This window comes from Macaca nemestrina, chromosome 8 (genome assembly GCF_043159975.1).
Source record: "Macaca nemestrina isolate mMacNem1 chromosome 8, mMacNem.hap1, whole genome shotgun sequence".
NCBI lineage: Eukaryota > Metazoa > Chordata > Mammalia > Primates > Cercopithecidae > Macaca > Macaca nemestrina.
In genome coordinates, this window is record NC_092132.1 from 20,602,898 (window position 1) to 20,617,001 (window position 14,104).

At 47.4% G+C, this 14,104-nt stretch overlaps 1 protein-coding gene across 4 annotated transcripts in view; it reads left to right on the forward strand.

Annotated features, from left to right (window-relative positions):
• LOC105468472 (MTSS I-BAR domain containing 1) overlaps nt 1–14,104 on the forward strand; it is a 183,434-nt gene that overhangs the window by 12,697 nt on the left and 156,633 nt on the right. For all 4 annotated transcript variants that reach the window (XM_011718665.2, XM_011718663.2, XM_071067842.1 and 1 more), the window contains exon 2: nt 13,862–13,923. In XM_011718665.2, coding sequence (XP_011716967.1) covers nt 13,862–13,923 — 62 coding nt within the window. The remainder of the gene's footprint in view (nt 1–13,861; nt 13,924–14,104) is intronic.

The window sequence follows — 14,104 nt, forward strand, 5'->3', positions numbered from 1 at the left end:
AGTGAGGTGCAGGTGAAGCAGACACACGGAATAAGTCAATTCTCTTGTATAGTAGAAGGATTATATGCAGTGGGGAAAAAGCACTGTTGCTGTTTTTATTTTTTATTTTTATTTTTATATATGTTTTTTGAGATGGAGTCTTGCTCTGTCCCCCAGGCCGGAATATGCAGTGGCGCAAACTTGGCTCCCTGCAACCTCTGCCTCCCAGGTTCAAGTGATTCTCCTGCCTCAGCCTCCCAAGTAGCTAGGACTATAGGCATCCCCCACCACACCTGGCTAATTTTCTTTTGTATTTTTAGTGAAGATGGGGTTTCACCATGTTGGCCAGGCTGGTCTTGAACTCCTGATCTCAAGTGATCTGCCCGCCTTGGCCTCACAAAGTGCTGGGATTACAGGTGTGAGCCACTGCGCCCAGCCTGTTGCTGTTTTTAAGTAGAGTGGTTAGGGTGGGCCTCGCAGAGAAGGTGACGTTAGAGCAACAACTTAAGAACGGTGAAGATGTGGGCAGGGGGTGGGGGCGGTGTTCAGGGAAAGGGAAGAGAGCATGCGCAGAAGCCCTGAGGTAGAAGCCAGTACCTCCCTCATTTGTGTTTAGGGTGCGTCCAGTTTTTTTTTTTTTTTTTTTTTTTTTTTTTTTTTTTTACTAATTATAGGTAACCCTACAACAAGTACATCCTTGTGACTAGACATTGATTTACATCAGTGATTTCCCCTGAAGGACTTTTTATCCTTGGTCAAAATGTGTGTTTTTTTCAAGACTTTTGAAACCCATTACCCAAAGCCTACCAAAAAGCATGTGTCAGTTCCCAGTTCCCATGTGTGAGGGTGGTGAGCCCGTGAATTATGTCTGAAGGAGCTAGATGTGAACGCTAGGACCTAGCTGACACCCCTGCCTGCTTCCAAAGGCACAAAGGGACATGTGGCATCTTACCTAGTGCAGTGTTTCTCAAATCTTGCTGTGTGTAATTTTTAGCAAGCAAAAGTGTCCCTGGAGAATGGGTTAAAATGCAGATTCCCTGGCTGCATCCCAAGAGACTTTTTGTTGATCTGGGGTGGAGCTTAGAATCTGCAGTGTTAGCAGACACTTCAGGTCATTCTCTGGTAGGTCTTGGTGGGATTGCACCAGGAGTAGGTGGAAGTGGAGTGGCTCCTGGGCCACCTGAACCACTGAGAGCTTCCTCTGCAGCTCCTGAAGTATGTAGGAAGCTATCTCCTGCTCATGTGTCCCCACCCCTAACTCCACCACAGATGTACCTGGAATGTGATCAGGCAGACGAAATGAGTTCTGCGCCTAGACAGAGCATAATCTCGACTTCCTTTCATTTGCTAATTCTGTCTTTTGCAGGGAATGCTTCCTCTTTCTTTCATTTCTCTTTGCCCAGAAAATTCCCATTTATCCTTTGAGACCGAGGTGAGGCATTGCCTCGCTCTGGGAACCACACTGTCCAGCACTTTATATCTCGAGTATGCTGCCCTTGGGGCTTTGGGATCTGCAGTTCCACGTCAGCTTTACTGACAGTCTGAGTTCCTCAACGCTTTGGTCTCTTTCTCTGTATGGCCTACCCTTCACTGAGTGCCTGTGCATAGTAGGTGCCCATTTGTGGCCCGGTCAGGGTGACTGGCATTGGACATTGAATCATCAAAGCAGAGTTGAGTTCTACTTACTAGTCACCCTTCTAAGCACTTGTCTTTTTCCCCATCATCCTATAATCACCATTTGAGGCAAGGACTGCCATCAGCATCCTTTACAGATGAAGACAGGGCGGCACCAGATGATGAAGTCGCTTGCCCAGGGTCACCCAGTGAGCACATCTGAAGTTCGCAGGCTGACTCTGGAGTCGTGCTCTTAACCACCAGGCCGCACAAGGCCTTTCGGGCTCTGGAATATGGCTATACCTCAGCGTCCTCTCTCCAGGCAAGAAAAATGACATTCAATGGAAAGACACTTAAAAAAAAAATGGCTATAGAAATGACAAACACAGTTATCACTGTGACACTGGTGGCCTCTGTCTCTTTACTGGCCACCAGGGCATCGTTCCTAGTAGCCTGGGGTGGGAGTTGAGGTCACAGAGGAGGTGCTATCTGTCTCTTGTTCCAAAGGGGAAATCTGCTTCATGGAAAATTGCAGAGCACACTAAGTGTGTACAGCGCACCAAGGCCAGTGCCTGCCCCAGGGTGGATGTGACAAGTTCATCATGCTGCCCTTGGCTGGGGAGAGGTCTCAGTTTAAAAGGGAAGATGGACTAAAAAAAGTAAGGAAAAGAAAACAAATTCAACAACAACAAAAATAAAAAAAAGAAGAAGAAAAAGAGAAAAAACAAAAAAGAGAAAAATAAAAGAAAGAGCAAAAAAAAAAAAAAAGGAATATGGAATGAATACAGAGGTGTGTGTGTATTTAGGGGAGCAAAACCTCAAACATGATCCTCTCTAGGGTACAGGGTGTTTGCGTGTCTGTTCAAGGTATTGGAGAGATTGGCCCCAAGAGGAACTAATCCCTAAAATGCAGAAGCAATTTTGGAGTTGGGTGGAGGCGGGTCAGAGCGGGCACTTCCAGGAAAAAGAAATGGGTGAGTGTAAATGGAGCAACATGAAGTCATGCTCACAAGGTCTAACATTTCATAGGGTGTGCAAGCCTCTAGGTGTTCTGCCAGGTTCAATATCTAAGGTGGACATTTATGGATAGGAATAAACATATGGAACAATAGCTTTGGCCTCTACCTAGTATTGATTATATCCTACCTTAAAAAGTGGTTGTACTTGGGCCTTGAAGCCTGGCTGTAGTACTTCCTAGCTCTATTGGAGGATAGGAGGCCAAAGGTTAGAGGGTAGATATTTATTATTCTGGGGAGGATTAAAGGTATACAAATACTAGGTACAAGCAGCCAGCCCCTGTATTAGGTGGTTAAATATTGAGTTCCCAGGTTTCCAGATGTGGAGAGTCAGTCAGTCTTAGTTGAACCCATTATACAATTTTATTTTAAAAAGAACTGGGCAGGCTGGGAGTGGTGGCTCACGCTTGTAATCAGTCTTCTGGAGGCTGAGGCAGGTGGATCACTTGAGGTCAGGAGTTCAAGACCACCCTGTCCAACATGGTGAAACCCCATCTCTACTAAAAATACAAAAAATTAGCTGAACATGATGGCACACTCCTGTAGTCCCAGCTACGCAGAGGCTGGGGCAGGAGGATCACTTGAATCCAGGAGGCGGAGGTTGCAGTGAGCCAAGACAGCACCACTGTACTCCAGCCTGGGCGACATAGCAAGACTCCATCTCAGAACATAAAAAATAAAATAAAATAAACAACTGTGCAAACTTAGGATCAATTAATGCAGTTAACCAGGCGTGAGGGCAAACCCTTCCCTGACCTTGGGCAAATTACTTAACTTTTTCTGTGCCCGATTTTCCTATGGTTAGTAGGGAAGTGTTAAATGCCTGCTTTACCAGCCGCCCTTTCAGTGGTGTTGTGAAAGACCTCTGTAGTCTCGAATACAGCATACATGGGAGGCGGTGCCTTCTGTGCCCATCATGACGTCAGTTTGGATTCCCACATGGCAGGTTTTCACCTTTGAAAACTTGGCCATACAAATGTCAGGTGGCTGGTAATGCAGGCAGTGACTCACCATAAACCTCTTCCTCTCTCTTTTGATGGGAGGAACTATCTGAAATAATAAAGGAAATATCATGGCAGTAATGGCCATGGCTCTCACTTGTAATCTCAACATGTTGGGAGGCCAAGGCAGGCAGATTGCTTGAATCCAGGAGTTCGAGACCAGCCTGGGCAACATGGCGAAACCCATCTCTACTAAAAATACAAAAATTAGTTGGGTGTGGTAGTGTTTCCCTGTTGTCCCAGCTACTTGGGGGACTGAGGCAGGAGGATCGCTTGGGCCTGGGAAGTTGAGGCTGCAGTGAGCTGATATTGTGCCACTGCACTCCAGCCTTGGTGACAAAGTGAGACCCTGTCTCAAAACAAAAAAACAGGCCAGCTTCAGTGGCTCATGCCTGTAATCCCAGCTCTTTGAGAGGCTGAGGTGGGCAGATCTTCTGAGGTCAGGAGTTCGAGACCAGCCTGGCCAACATAGCAAAACCCTGTCTCTACTAAAAATACAAAAAATAGCCAGATGTAGTGGTGCATGCCTATAATCCCAGCTATTTGGGAGGGTGAGGCAGGAGAATCTCTTGAACCCCATAGTCGGAGGTTGCAGTGAGCGATATCACACCACTGCACTTCCAGCCTGAGTGACAGAGCGAGACTCTGTCTCAAAACAGACAAACCCAAAATTGGGGAATGAGTTGAATTTAGGGGATGAAAAAGAAGAGGGATTCTGTTTTTCAAGAAATGTGGAGCATGGAACACATACATACATTTTACAGTGGTTAAAAAATAGAACCAAAAGCCTAGCTGTGATTGTAGAGCACCCTGAGGTAGCGACACCCTAAGGGGTGCCATTGACGTGGGGTGGCCATTGCTGTCCAATAGAACTTTCTGCAGTGATAGAGATGTTCTGTGTCTGTGCTGTCCAGTATGGTAGCCACTAGCCACTGCAGAGCACTTGAGGTATGGCTAGTGGGCTGAACAACTGAATTTTACATTTTATTTAATCATACTTTTTTTTATTTTTTTTTGAGATGGAGTCTCGCTCTGTCACCCAGGCTGGAGTACAGTGGCCTGATCTCAGCTCACTGCAAGCTCTGCCTCCCGGGTTTATGCCATTCTCCTGCCTCAGCCTCCTGAGTAGCTGGGACTACAGGTGCCCGCCACCTCGTCCGGCTAGTTTTTTGTATTTTTTAGTAGAAACGGGGTTTCACCGTGTTAGTCAGGATGGTCTTGATCTCCTGACCTTGGGATCCACCCGTCTCGGCCTCCCAAAGTGTTGGGATTACAGGCGTGAGCCACCGCGCCTGGCCTAATCATACTTTAAATAACCTCATGTAGAGCTCCCCTGTTGGACAGCTCAGGATACAGAAAGGAATACTTCCTGGTGGAGAACTTAAGAAATAAAATGACTTGGAAGATACGGTTGACATATTTGTTTGGTTCTTTTTATTTTAAGTGGAGACACCCAGATGTCAGAAAACAGCTTGATATCCTTGATTTGTTTGGTTAGGGTGTTAATAGTTACAAGTGGAGAAGTTTGCGAGGGGAGATGGATGGATGGATGGAGGGAGCACCTTTTGTGGTTCAGTCTTCCTTTTCATAGGCATGTTTATTGCTCTTGTGCTTGGGCAAGTGGGTGAGGGTGGGCGGGCGAGGAAGCAACCATTGATTATCCCCAAGGCTGTCATCCGCTTGATGGACAGGGATAATTAGTGGATTAGGCAAGCCCAATCAGAGAATAAAAGCCCAGGAATGGTATTTATGATGGATGGGCTTACCCAGTGCCTTTCATCTGAGGATCTTAGGAGCCCTTCATCTCGCAGGATTGGGTGGGGAAGGGTGGTTTTGGGGACAAAGCTATGACAGGCATTCACGGGTCCTTTCTGTCATCCCACACGCCCACTTCTGGAAGCTGAGTGGATTCCTGCCTCATGCTTAAGGAAGCAGGGAGGCCAGAGCCACTGCTGCGTAGGTCAGAAGGTGCCAGCCTCCTCTGGAAGCTGCGTAAAGCAGCTTCAGGGTAACCTGAAGGCTGAGCTCATCCAGGGTATACCCAGCGGAAGAAGAGGAAGGATGCTGTTGGCTATGTTCCTCACACTCGCCCTGCTGAGGTCTCTGCAGACCTGGGAAGGGGTCATGGCGGCAGGGGTGGCTGTGGCAGCTGGAGATTTAAGAGCCCCTCCCAGATTGACTCTATTGATCTCCTGGTAGAAGAAGATCAGTTTGTGTGTTCACAGAAAACCAAGATGGGATAAAATTATCCATAATCATACCACAGGTGCCAACAGCTGTGAACCTCTCTGTGCGTTTCTACCAGGCATTTTTCTACCCAAGACATTTCTCTTTGTTGTGTGTTTTGTGTTTTCTTTCTTCCTTTTTTCTTTTTTTTTTCCTGAGACAGCCTCGTTCTGTCGCCTAGGCTGGAGTGCAGTAGCGTGATCTCAGCTCATTGTAACCTTTGCCTCCTGGGCTTTAGCGATTTTCATGCCTTAGCCTCCTGAGTAACTGGGATTACAGAGGTGTGCCACCATGCCGCACTAATTTTTTGTATTTTTAGTAGAGATGGGGTTTTGCCATGTTCCCCAGGCTGGTCTCGAACTCCTGAGCTCGGGTGATCCATCTGCCTCAGCCTTCCAAAGTGCTAGGAGTACAGGAGTGAGGCACTGTGCCCAGCCTCGTGCTTTCTTTTTTATGTGGTTGGGGGTCCTGACCATTTCTAGGGTGACATTACAATCCCTCTGGGCCATCTGCAGTTGTAATCAGGTGCCATGTGTGCAGGGCACCCTTGTCCTCTTCTGCTCTACCTTGTCTGGGCTCCTAAAGGACCCACATAGAAAGCGCGACCCAACCTGCTGTCTAAGCCACTCTTTGCAGCCCTGGGACTGGGCTGGGCTGGGCTGGGCTGGGCTGGAGGAGGCTGGCTCTGTTCATGTGGTTACTTGCACTTCCCAGAATCAGGGAACACTTGGGCTGCAAAGTCAGATCTGGCATCCAATTGCAACCTGGAGCTCTCTGCTCCAACCTCTCTGGACGTCAGTTTCCTCAGCTCTAAAATAACAGCAGTACCTGCCTGCCTGGGCTGCTGTGAGGATGCAGTGAGAATGCAGGTCAAGTTGGGCTTCTTAGAGAGTGGTCTGTGGACCAGGAGCAGCAGCACCTCTCAGATTAAACGGCCCCGCCTTGACCAAGCAAATCAGAACCTGCCTGGCTGCAAGCTCCCCAGGTGATGGATTTGTAAATTACAGCTTGGGAAGGGCCAATATATATACCTGGCGCCTGGCAACTCTTTAGAAAGTGGTGACGCTTCATGATGATGGTGATGACAGTGATGCTTGTCAAGGTGAACAGAGATACTTGGGAAGTTACCTGGCTGGTCATATACCCCACGGCTTGATTTCTCAGCCAGATCCACTGGTGAACCAGCCTCTGTCTGGCACCTTTTGGGCAGAACAAAGGCCTTTGAGGTGGAACCCCACTCTCTAGAGCCTCTGCCCTTCTGGTTCCTACTTGACTCTCCCCTGAACTGAATTCCTCCTCCTCATGTGAGTCCTCCCTAGCTCTGTGGCTCCTCCAAGTTGTCCTTTCTCTGGCAGCCACAGTTCCCAGCCCCTCTCTGTTCCTTGTGTGGCCATGTGGTGTCGAATTTCCTCAGCTGTCCCGGTGGGGCTGGGCTGGGAGAGGCAGTTGCTGCATTATTTATGGAGCACCGGTCACCAGCCGTGCCGATGAGTTACACACAGTTATTCTCTGCACCGTGTGTGGGATGCCGTCCTGGGCCTCTGTTTAATACAACACAAAACGAAGCCAAACGACCAGAAGCCAGAATGGCTGTTGGCCGACTGCTGTGCCTTGCTTGTGTCAGGCAAATGGCTTGCCGTGGGTCCTGGCTCTAGGGAAAGTGGAGGAAGGGGAGGAAGATGAGGAGAGGCACTCGGGGGTGTCTCCCAAGCTCCACTTTGAGGGTGGGGTGGGGAGGCCAACTTGTGGATTTGTTTAGGTGGCCACCAAACTCCTCAGTTGAAGGACATTTAGGAGGCCTTTTTTCCTAAAAAGTAAGAAAGTGACTTCATTATTTTCCTCTTTCCCCCAGGAACCAGAGTGATGCCAGGTATGTGACCGTTAGCCAGGTTCTCCCATCACCTGGCTGGTCTGGAATTTATGTCACTCACTGAATGAAGGCCACCCTGGTCTTCCTTGACTGTGCCAAGACCCCACCCTGGGTCTTGTCCTGGAAGGCTGCCCTTGCCCACCTGGGCCACTTTGCCCATGTTCTGCCTGGAGGAGTGGCCAGCATAAATGTGCCACTCCAGTGTCTCTTGGAGAGAGCTGGTCGGTGTCCCCTGCCTCCTTTTGTGTCAGCTGCACCCCCTACCAGAAGTACTTTTCCTTCCTCCCTTCATTTCTCTGTCCTTGTCCCACAGTCCAGAGGGGAAGCCCTTAGGCTCATAGACAGCAAACTGTATGATGTGATAAGTTGGGGAGTAGGCGCAGCTAACCCAGAGGGTAGGTGGGAAGGGGGTGTGTCAGAGAATGTTCCAGAAGAGGTGTCACAGCTGGGTAGTGATGGCCGAATAGGAGTTTTCAAGATTGCTGAATCCCCCTGGAGGTTTGAAGAGAAGCAGCCACAGGGTGTGCTGTGTGTGGGGAGCGTGGGTGAGATCATGCATTCAGGGAAGCCCCATCTCTCACCCAAGGAAGTGAGACTGCCATGCAGTTTGATGGAGGGAGTCCTCTTTGTACGCGTGTAAACAAACTGGCTTTCTCTTACGTCTCTTTAATAGGGGCCTTCTCCTTTCTTAGAACCCAGCGTAATCTGAGTTGTATTTTCAACCAACGCACTGCCAAGGGCTCCAGAAACTCCCTGCTCTCCTCTCTGAAGACATTCAGGGGGCTCCTGGAGGAGGAGCATCTTCTCGTTTTGCCTCGTGACTTTGGACTTGGCAGAAGCCGGGGTGCAGTGGGAGTTTTGTTTTCTTTGATTTGGGTCTGTCTGGATCGTTGTGAAGCCTTTGTGTGTTCTCGGGTGAAATCCACAGCGGGGTCTGTGTGGAATCGTTTTCACGGCTCTGGGAGTGCATTCCGAGGAATTTCCTCAAATGTGGACAGAGCTCAGCCAGCAACCTCAGGAATGAACTTTCTGGGGACTTCTTGGTCGGTGGATGCAGATGCAAAAACCAAGGACAGTTGGGGAATTGCTTCCTGAAAGGCTCTGAGAGCTTCCAGTGTCTCGGGTTGCGGGTTTCTTTCGAAACTTGAGCATGGTCTCCTTTGTGTAGTCTTGCTGTCCAAAAGGCAGGACTTTGTCTCTGCTGCCTTTCCATCTTTCTACAGTTACCTCCTTCCTCCTTTCTTACTTCCACTAAGCTTGAATTATTATAGTAAAACTGCTCTCAGGTGGGTAGAAACTTCTTTTTTCCTTGAAAGAAACTTACAAAAATATCTGGAACAACCCAACATCACCTTGCCTTTACATGTTAATAACATTTACTCACTTTTTTTTTCATTTCTCAACAAGGAGGTTTTTGTCTTCCGTTCTTAGAGGTTGATTTTTTTTCTTTTTTTAGAATCTATTAAATTATATATTGCCTAAAACAGGTGGGCCTGACTTTCTCTGATAGACTGTCAAGTATCATTAAGTCAGGAACAAGCTGCTTTGGGCAACCTTCTGGCTGGGTGGGTGTTCGTAGGCAGGGAGCTGTTAGCTGTACCCCTCGACTAGAAAGGTGACCCCTCCTTTTGTTGCTAATTTGGTAAAGACTGAAGTGATGCTCCACGGGGGGGCAGATAAGAAGTTTCTTCAGTGGTTTGAGTAGTCATCTTTTTTCAGGCATACTCACCTCGGGGTTGAGTACTCCACCCTACCATTTGCTTAGCAGCAGCAGAGAAATCGTCTGGCACTGAACACCCACCTGCCCTTGCCTTGGTCTGTTTCTGCCTAACCATGGTTCCCTAATAGGGAGGTGCAGACACTTCCCACATTGGCTGGTTCTACCCCGAGGACTCAGAAAGGGGGGTTCCAGTCTGGATGGACAGTCTGACTTAGAGAGACTTTACGGTTTGTCCCCCACACATCCTAAAGGAGATTACTCAGAGCCTATGGCCACTTGGATCCCTCATATCAAATGTTTGTTGAGCACTTCCACTGTGCTGGGCACTGCACCGAACACTTTCTGTATATGACCTCATCCGTTCCTCATCCCAGCCCCGTGAAGACGTGACTGAAACCCACTCAGAGGTCAAATGACTTGCCCAGTGTCGCATAGCAAATGGGAGAGCTAGAGTTCAATCCAAAAGATTGGGCTTCTGTACTTGCCTTCTTTATTCATCTCCTTCATTCTTTCAGTGTTCAGTAATTGGTGGTGTTGGTCATGGTGATGGAATTATTTGTTTTGGTTATCATCATTTTAAGGGAATGATCCCTGAGAGGTGAAATGATTTCCCCTAGTCCATGACTGGCAGGGCTGTGACTAGACCTCAGGACCCAGTGCTCCCTGCCCAGACCACTGGTCTGTTCTGCATGTTCTCAATTAACATGCCTCACCTTTTCCTTTGACTTTTTTACTTTGAGACAGGGTCTTGCTCTGTTGCCCAGGCTGGAGTGCGGTGGCACAATCACAGCTCACTGCATCCTCGATCTTCCGGACTCAAGCAATTCTCCCACCTCAGCCTCCTGAGTAGCTGGGACTACAGGCATGTGCCACAGCACCCAGCTAGGTTTTTTTTTTTCTGTTGAGATGGAGTCTCGCTCTTTCGCCCAGGCCAGAGTGCAATGGTGTGATCTCAGCTCACTGCAACCCCTGCTTCCGGGGTTCAAGCAATTCTCTGCTTCACCCTCTCGAGTAACTGGGATTACAGGTGCCTGCTATCACGCCCAGCTAATTTTTGTATTTTTAGTAGAGATGGGTTTCACCATCTTGGCCAGGCTGGTCTTGAACTCCTGACCTCCTGATCCACTTTCCTCAGCCTCCCAAAATGCTGGGATTACAGGTGTGAGCCACTGTGACTGGCCTGGGTTTTTTGTTTGTTTGTTTGTTTGTTTGTTTGTTTGTTTTAGAGATTGGGTCTCGCCATGTTATCCAGGCTGGTCTCGAACTCCTGGGCTCAAGTGATCCTCCTGCCTCGGCTTCCCAAAGTGCTAGGATTACAGGTGTGAGCCACTGCCCCGGCCCACCTTTTTCTTAAGAAATACTTTGATCATCTTAATAATATTTCTCCAGGCCTCCCTGAATGGGAGTGGTTGGTGTTTGAGAGAGGAGAGTCTGGCTCCCTGGTCCTTCTTCCTTGTGTAGCTGAGAGATGGTGGCACCTTTGCCTAGAAGTAGGTGAGCAGTGTTTCTGAATGTGCTCAGATTTCTCCGAAAGCTTTTCGTCATGTCTTGTGGCTCAGAAAGAGAAGGAATGGTCAGATGAAGCTGCTATTGGTTGCTTGAGCCTTTGTGTTCTTAGAGGTGCCAACTGCTGTCCCTCTGGACAGAGATCTCCAGTGGCCATCCTGAGGACTCTGATCTTGGCCCTTATCTCTTTAATTGGATATAGGTGTACAAAGGGTGTACTTATCTGGACTGGATTAAAAAAATGATATGTATGTTGGGTATCATAATTGGAGTTTCCACTATGTCTTGATGGGCCTTCAATGATAGCCTGAGCTCTCACAAGTTTTCATTTGACATAAGTTAATATACAGTTTTGCTCTTGGGTGGAAGTAACTCCCAGGGCACACACTGGGGATGGAGGCGATGTCGGTGGGAGGGGGGCGGGGGGGGGGGGGGGGGAGACAAGACCCTCACACAGGTGTTGGTTGACAGTAGCTCAGGTGTAGCTGCCAAAGGGCCTCTGCCAGGAGCCAGCCAGCCAGGATTCTTGCCCAGCTGTAACTTAGTTTTCCGTAGGGGCGAATTGCCACTTAGAGGAATAAATCCAGAAACCTGCACTTGGGCCAAGCAGGTCTCAAATGCATGAAGGCAGAACTGATGGATGTAATCTAGCAGCATGTGTGAAACAGACTTTAGAGTTTGGGTGGATTGTAAATTCATGGTGCTGTTGTTACCAGAACCTCTAATTTGATCTGAAGTTTTAAAAAATGTAGTGACTTTATTGTTTTCATTAAAATGATACATGACCCTTATAAAGAAAACTCACAAGACTCTAGCCATAAAGGAAAGTACAAAGGAGAAAGCAACACATTGGTCCAGATTTTAACTCCCAGAAGTAACCTGTTTTAATATTTTGTAGACAATTTTCCAGATTATGTACGTTTTCAGACAGAATTGACAGCTACAGAAGTATATAAATAGGCAATTCTATAACAAGGTGTTCCTTGTTATAATGAGTGCTATGCATGATCTTTTGAAAAAACATACTTGGTTGTACTTATTTAGCAGAAGAAAATGAAACTGAAGTGAAGTAATACTATAATTGGTTCTTCACCACTTTCTTTAAATTGATTTCTCAGATGTGCCTTAAAGCAGTGGTTCTTGACTGGGCGTGATTTTGTCCCCTAGGGGCCATCTGGCAATGTCTCATTTTTGATTGTCCCAAATAGGGGGTGGGGGAACACCGGCATCTAGTCAATGGAAGATAGGGATACTGCTAAACATCTTAAATGTGCAGGACAGCCCCCAAGACAAAGAATTTTCTGGCCCCAAATGTCCGTAGTGTTGAGGCTGAGAATCTGCTCTAAGGGTAAGAAAAAATGATGATTAATACCATTAGGAAGGTAAAACTGTTATGTTTTAGCTGGGTTGCATTTTTAAACAGTTTTGATTGGGCTTCTGTAATGAAAGATGAGTTGATTAACCTCATTATAATTTCTTCCTCCTTTCCTTAACAAGAAAACCAAGAGGTAGCATATATTGTTTTTACCTTGTCAAGGTTCATAACATTTACACTCTATTCTGAAAACATAATCCCCAGTTGTTTAGTCTTAGTTTTGTTTTGTTTTATTTAATTTAATTTAATTTAATTTTATTTTGTTTTTTGAGACAGAGTCTTGCTCTGTTGCCCAGGCTGGAGTGCAGTGGTGTGATCTCAGCTCACCGTAACCTCTGTCTCCCAGGCTCAAGTGATTCTCATGCCTTAGCCTCCTGAGTAGCTGGGACTACAGGCATGCGCCGCCATGCCTGGCTAATTTTTGTATTTTTGGTAGAGACTAGGTTTCACCACGTTGGCCAGGAGGATCTCGATCTCCTGGCCTCAAGCGGTCCACCCACCTTGGCCTCCCAAAGTGTTGGAATTACAGCTGTAAGCCACAGCGCCCGGCCCTTAGTTCTGTACTTAAATGATCAATGCCACATACCACTTCTCAGCCCATTGTTTCACCTTTTCTGGGTTGATTTTGAGTCACCTCTTGGTTGGTGGGCTGTTTGATCTTGATATAAATTTAACATGTGTAGGAAGGGAGATGTCGGTCCCCGCTCTGCTTTGCCCTGTCGGACTTGCACCTGCAGATTTGAGTTTGTGTCTGTGCACCATACTTAGAGGAAGAGTAGAGAGACACGATGAGTGTTTCTGGGATGCTGTCGGGGTGTGAAGCAGGGTCCCGGGGAGAAATGGGGTTGGATGTGAAAATGAATTTTGAAAAGACTTCATGTGGAAGCAGGATTATTGATCTTAACTGAGGGCTCCCAGAAGGTTACAGCTAGAACTACATAAACATCAAGGACAGGGTGGCTGATAATGGGCTACCCTGGGAAGGTGATGAGTTCCCTGCTAGCTGAAGTGTGTTGGGGAACCACCTGTTGCTATGCTGTCCCTAGGTGTTGGGCTTAAGCCATCAGATGAGCTGCTGCATTAGGTAACTTTCCAACCTTGAGAGTCTGATAGTCTAATTAATGCTTTCTGTAACCACCTGTCCTGGGGAAGCGCCCTAATCACTCCGGTTCCCTCCTTTGTGCTGTTTGGGGCAAGGGGGAGAACAGCCAGGGCCATGTTGCATGAGCAGGTGGTTCAGGGTGGAGCCTTACATGTTCTGTACACCTTAAATTTGGATCCACCATCTAACAACTCAAAAGTGTATGTGTGAGGTTCTGCCAAACTAGTTCAGTTGATGTTTGTAGTATTTACAAGATTACAGGAACTGAGCACATTCTAAACTGATTCCTGAGCCAATACATGTATATAGAATCCAGGAAACATATCGCAGACCTGCAAAGGAAGAGAACATACACAGATTGTTCCCTGCATGATTGGAATTGGGTGTTCTGTTAATGTAGTAATCAGATGTCTGTCGCAGTGTGACTTACTGATATCTTTGATTTGTCGCAGGGGAGCTATCCAGTTTGGGAAGATTTCATAAACAAAGCAGGAAAGCTGCAGTCCCAGCTTCGGTAAGTAGAAGCATGTGTTCTACAGGAAAAGGACAACATCCTCAGACAAGGATGGAGTGGGACAGACCAAAATGCAGATTGATTAGGGTTGATTCAGGAAGTGCTACAGATAGGGAAGCATGCGGTGGGTTCTGATTGGAGCATGATCACCTGTAGCCATATATCCTGGGCCCTGATTCCC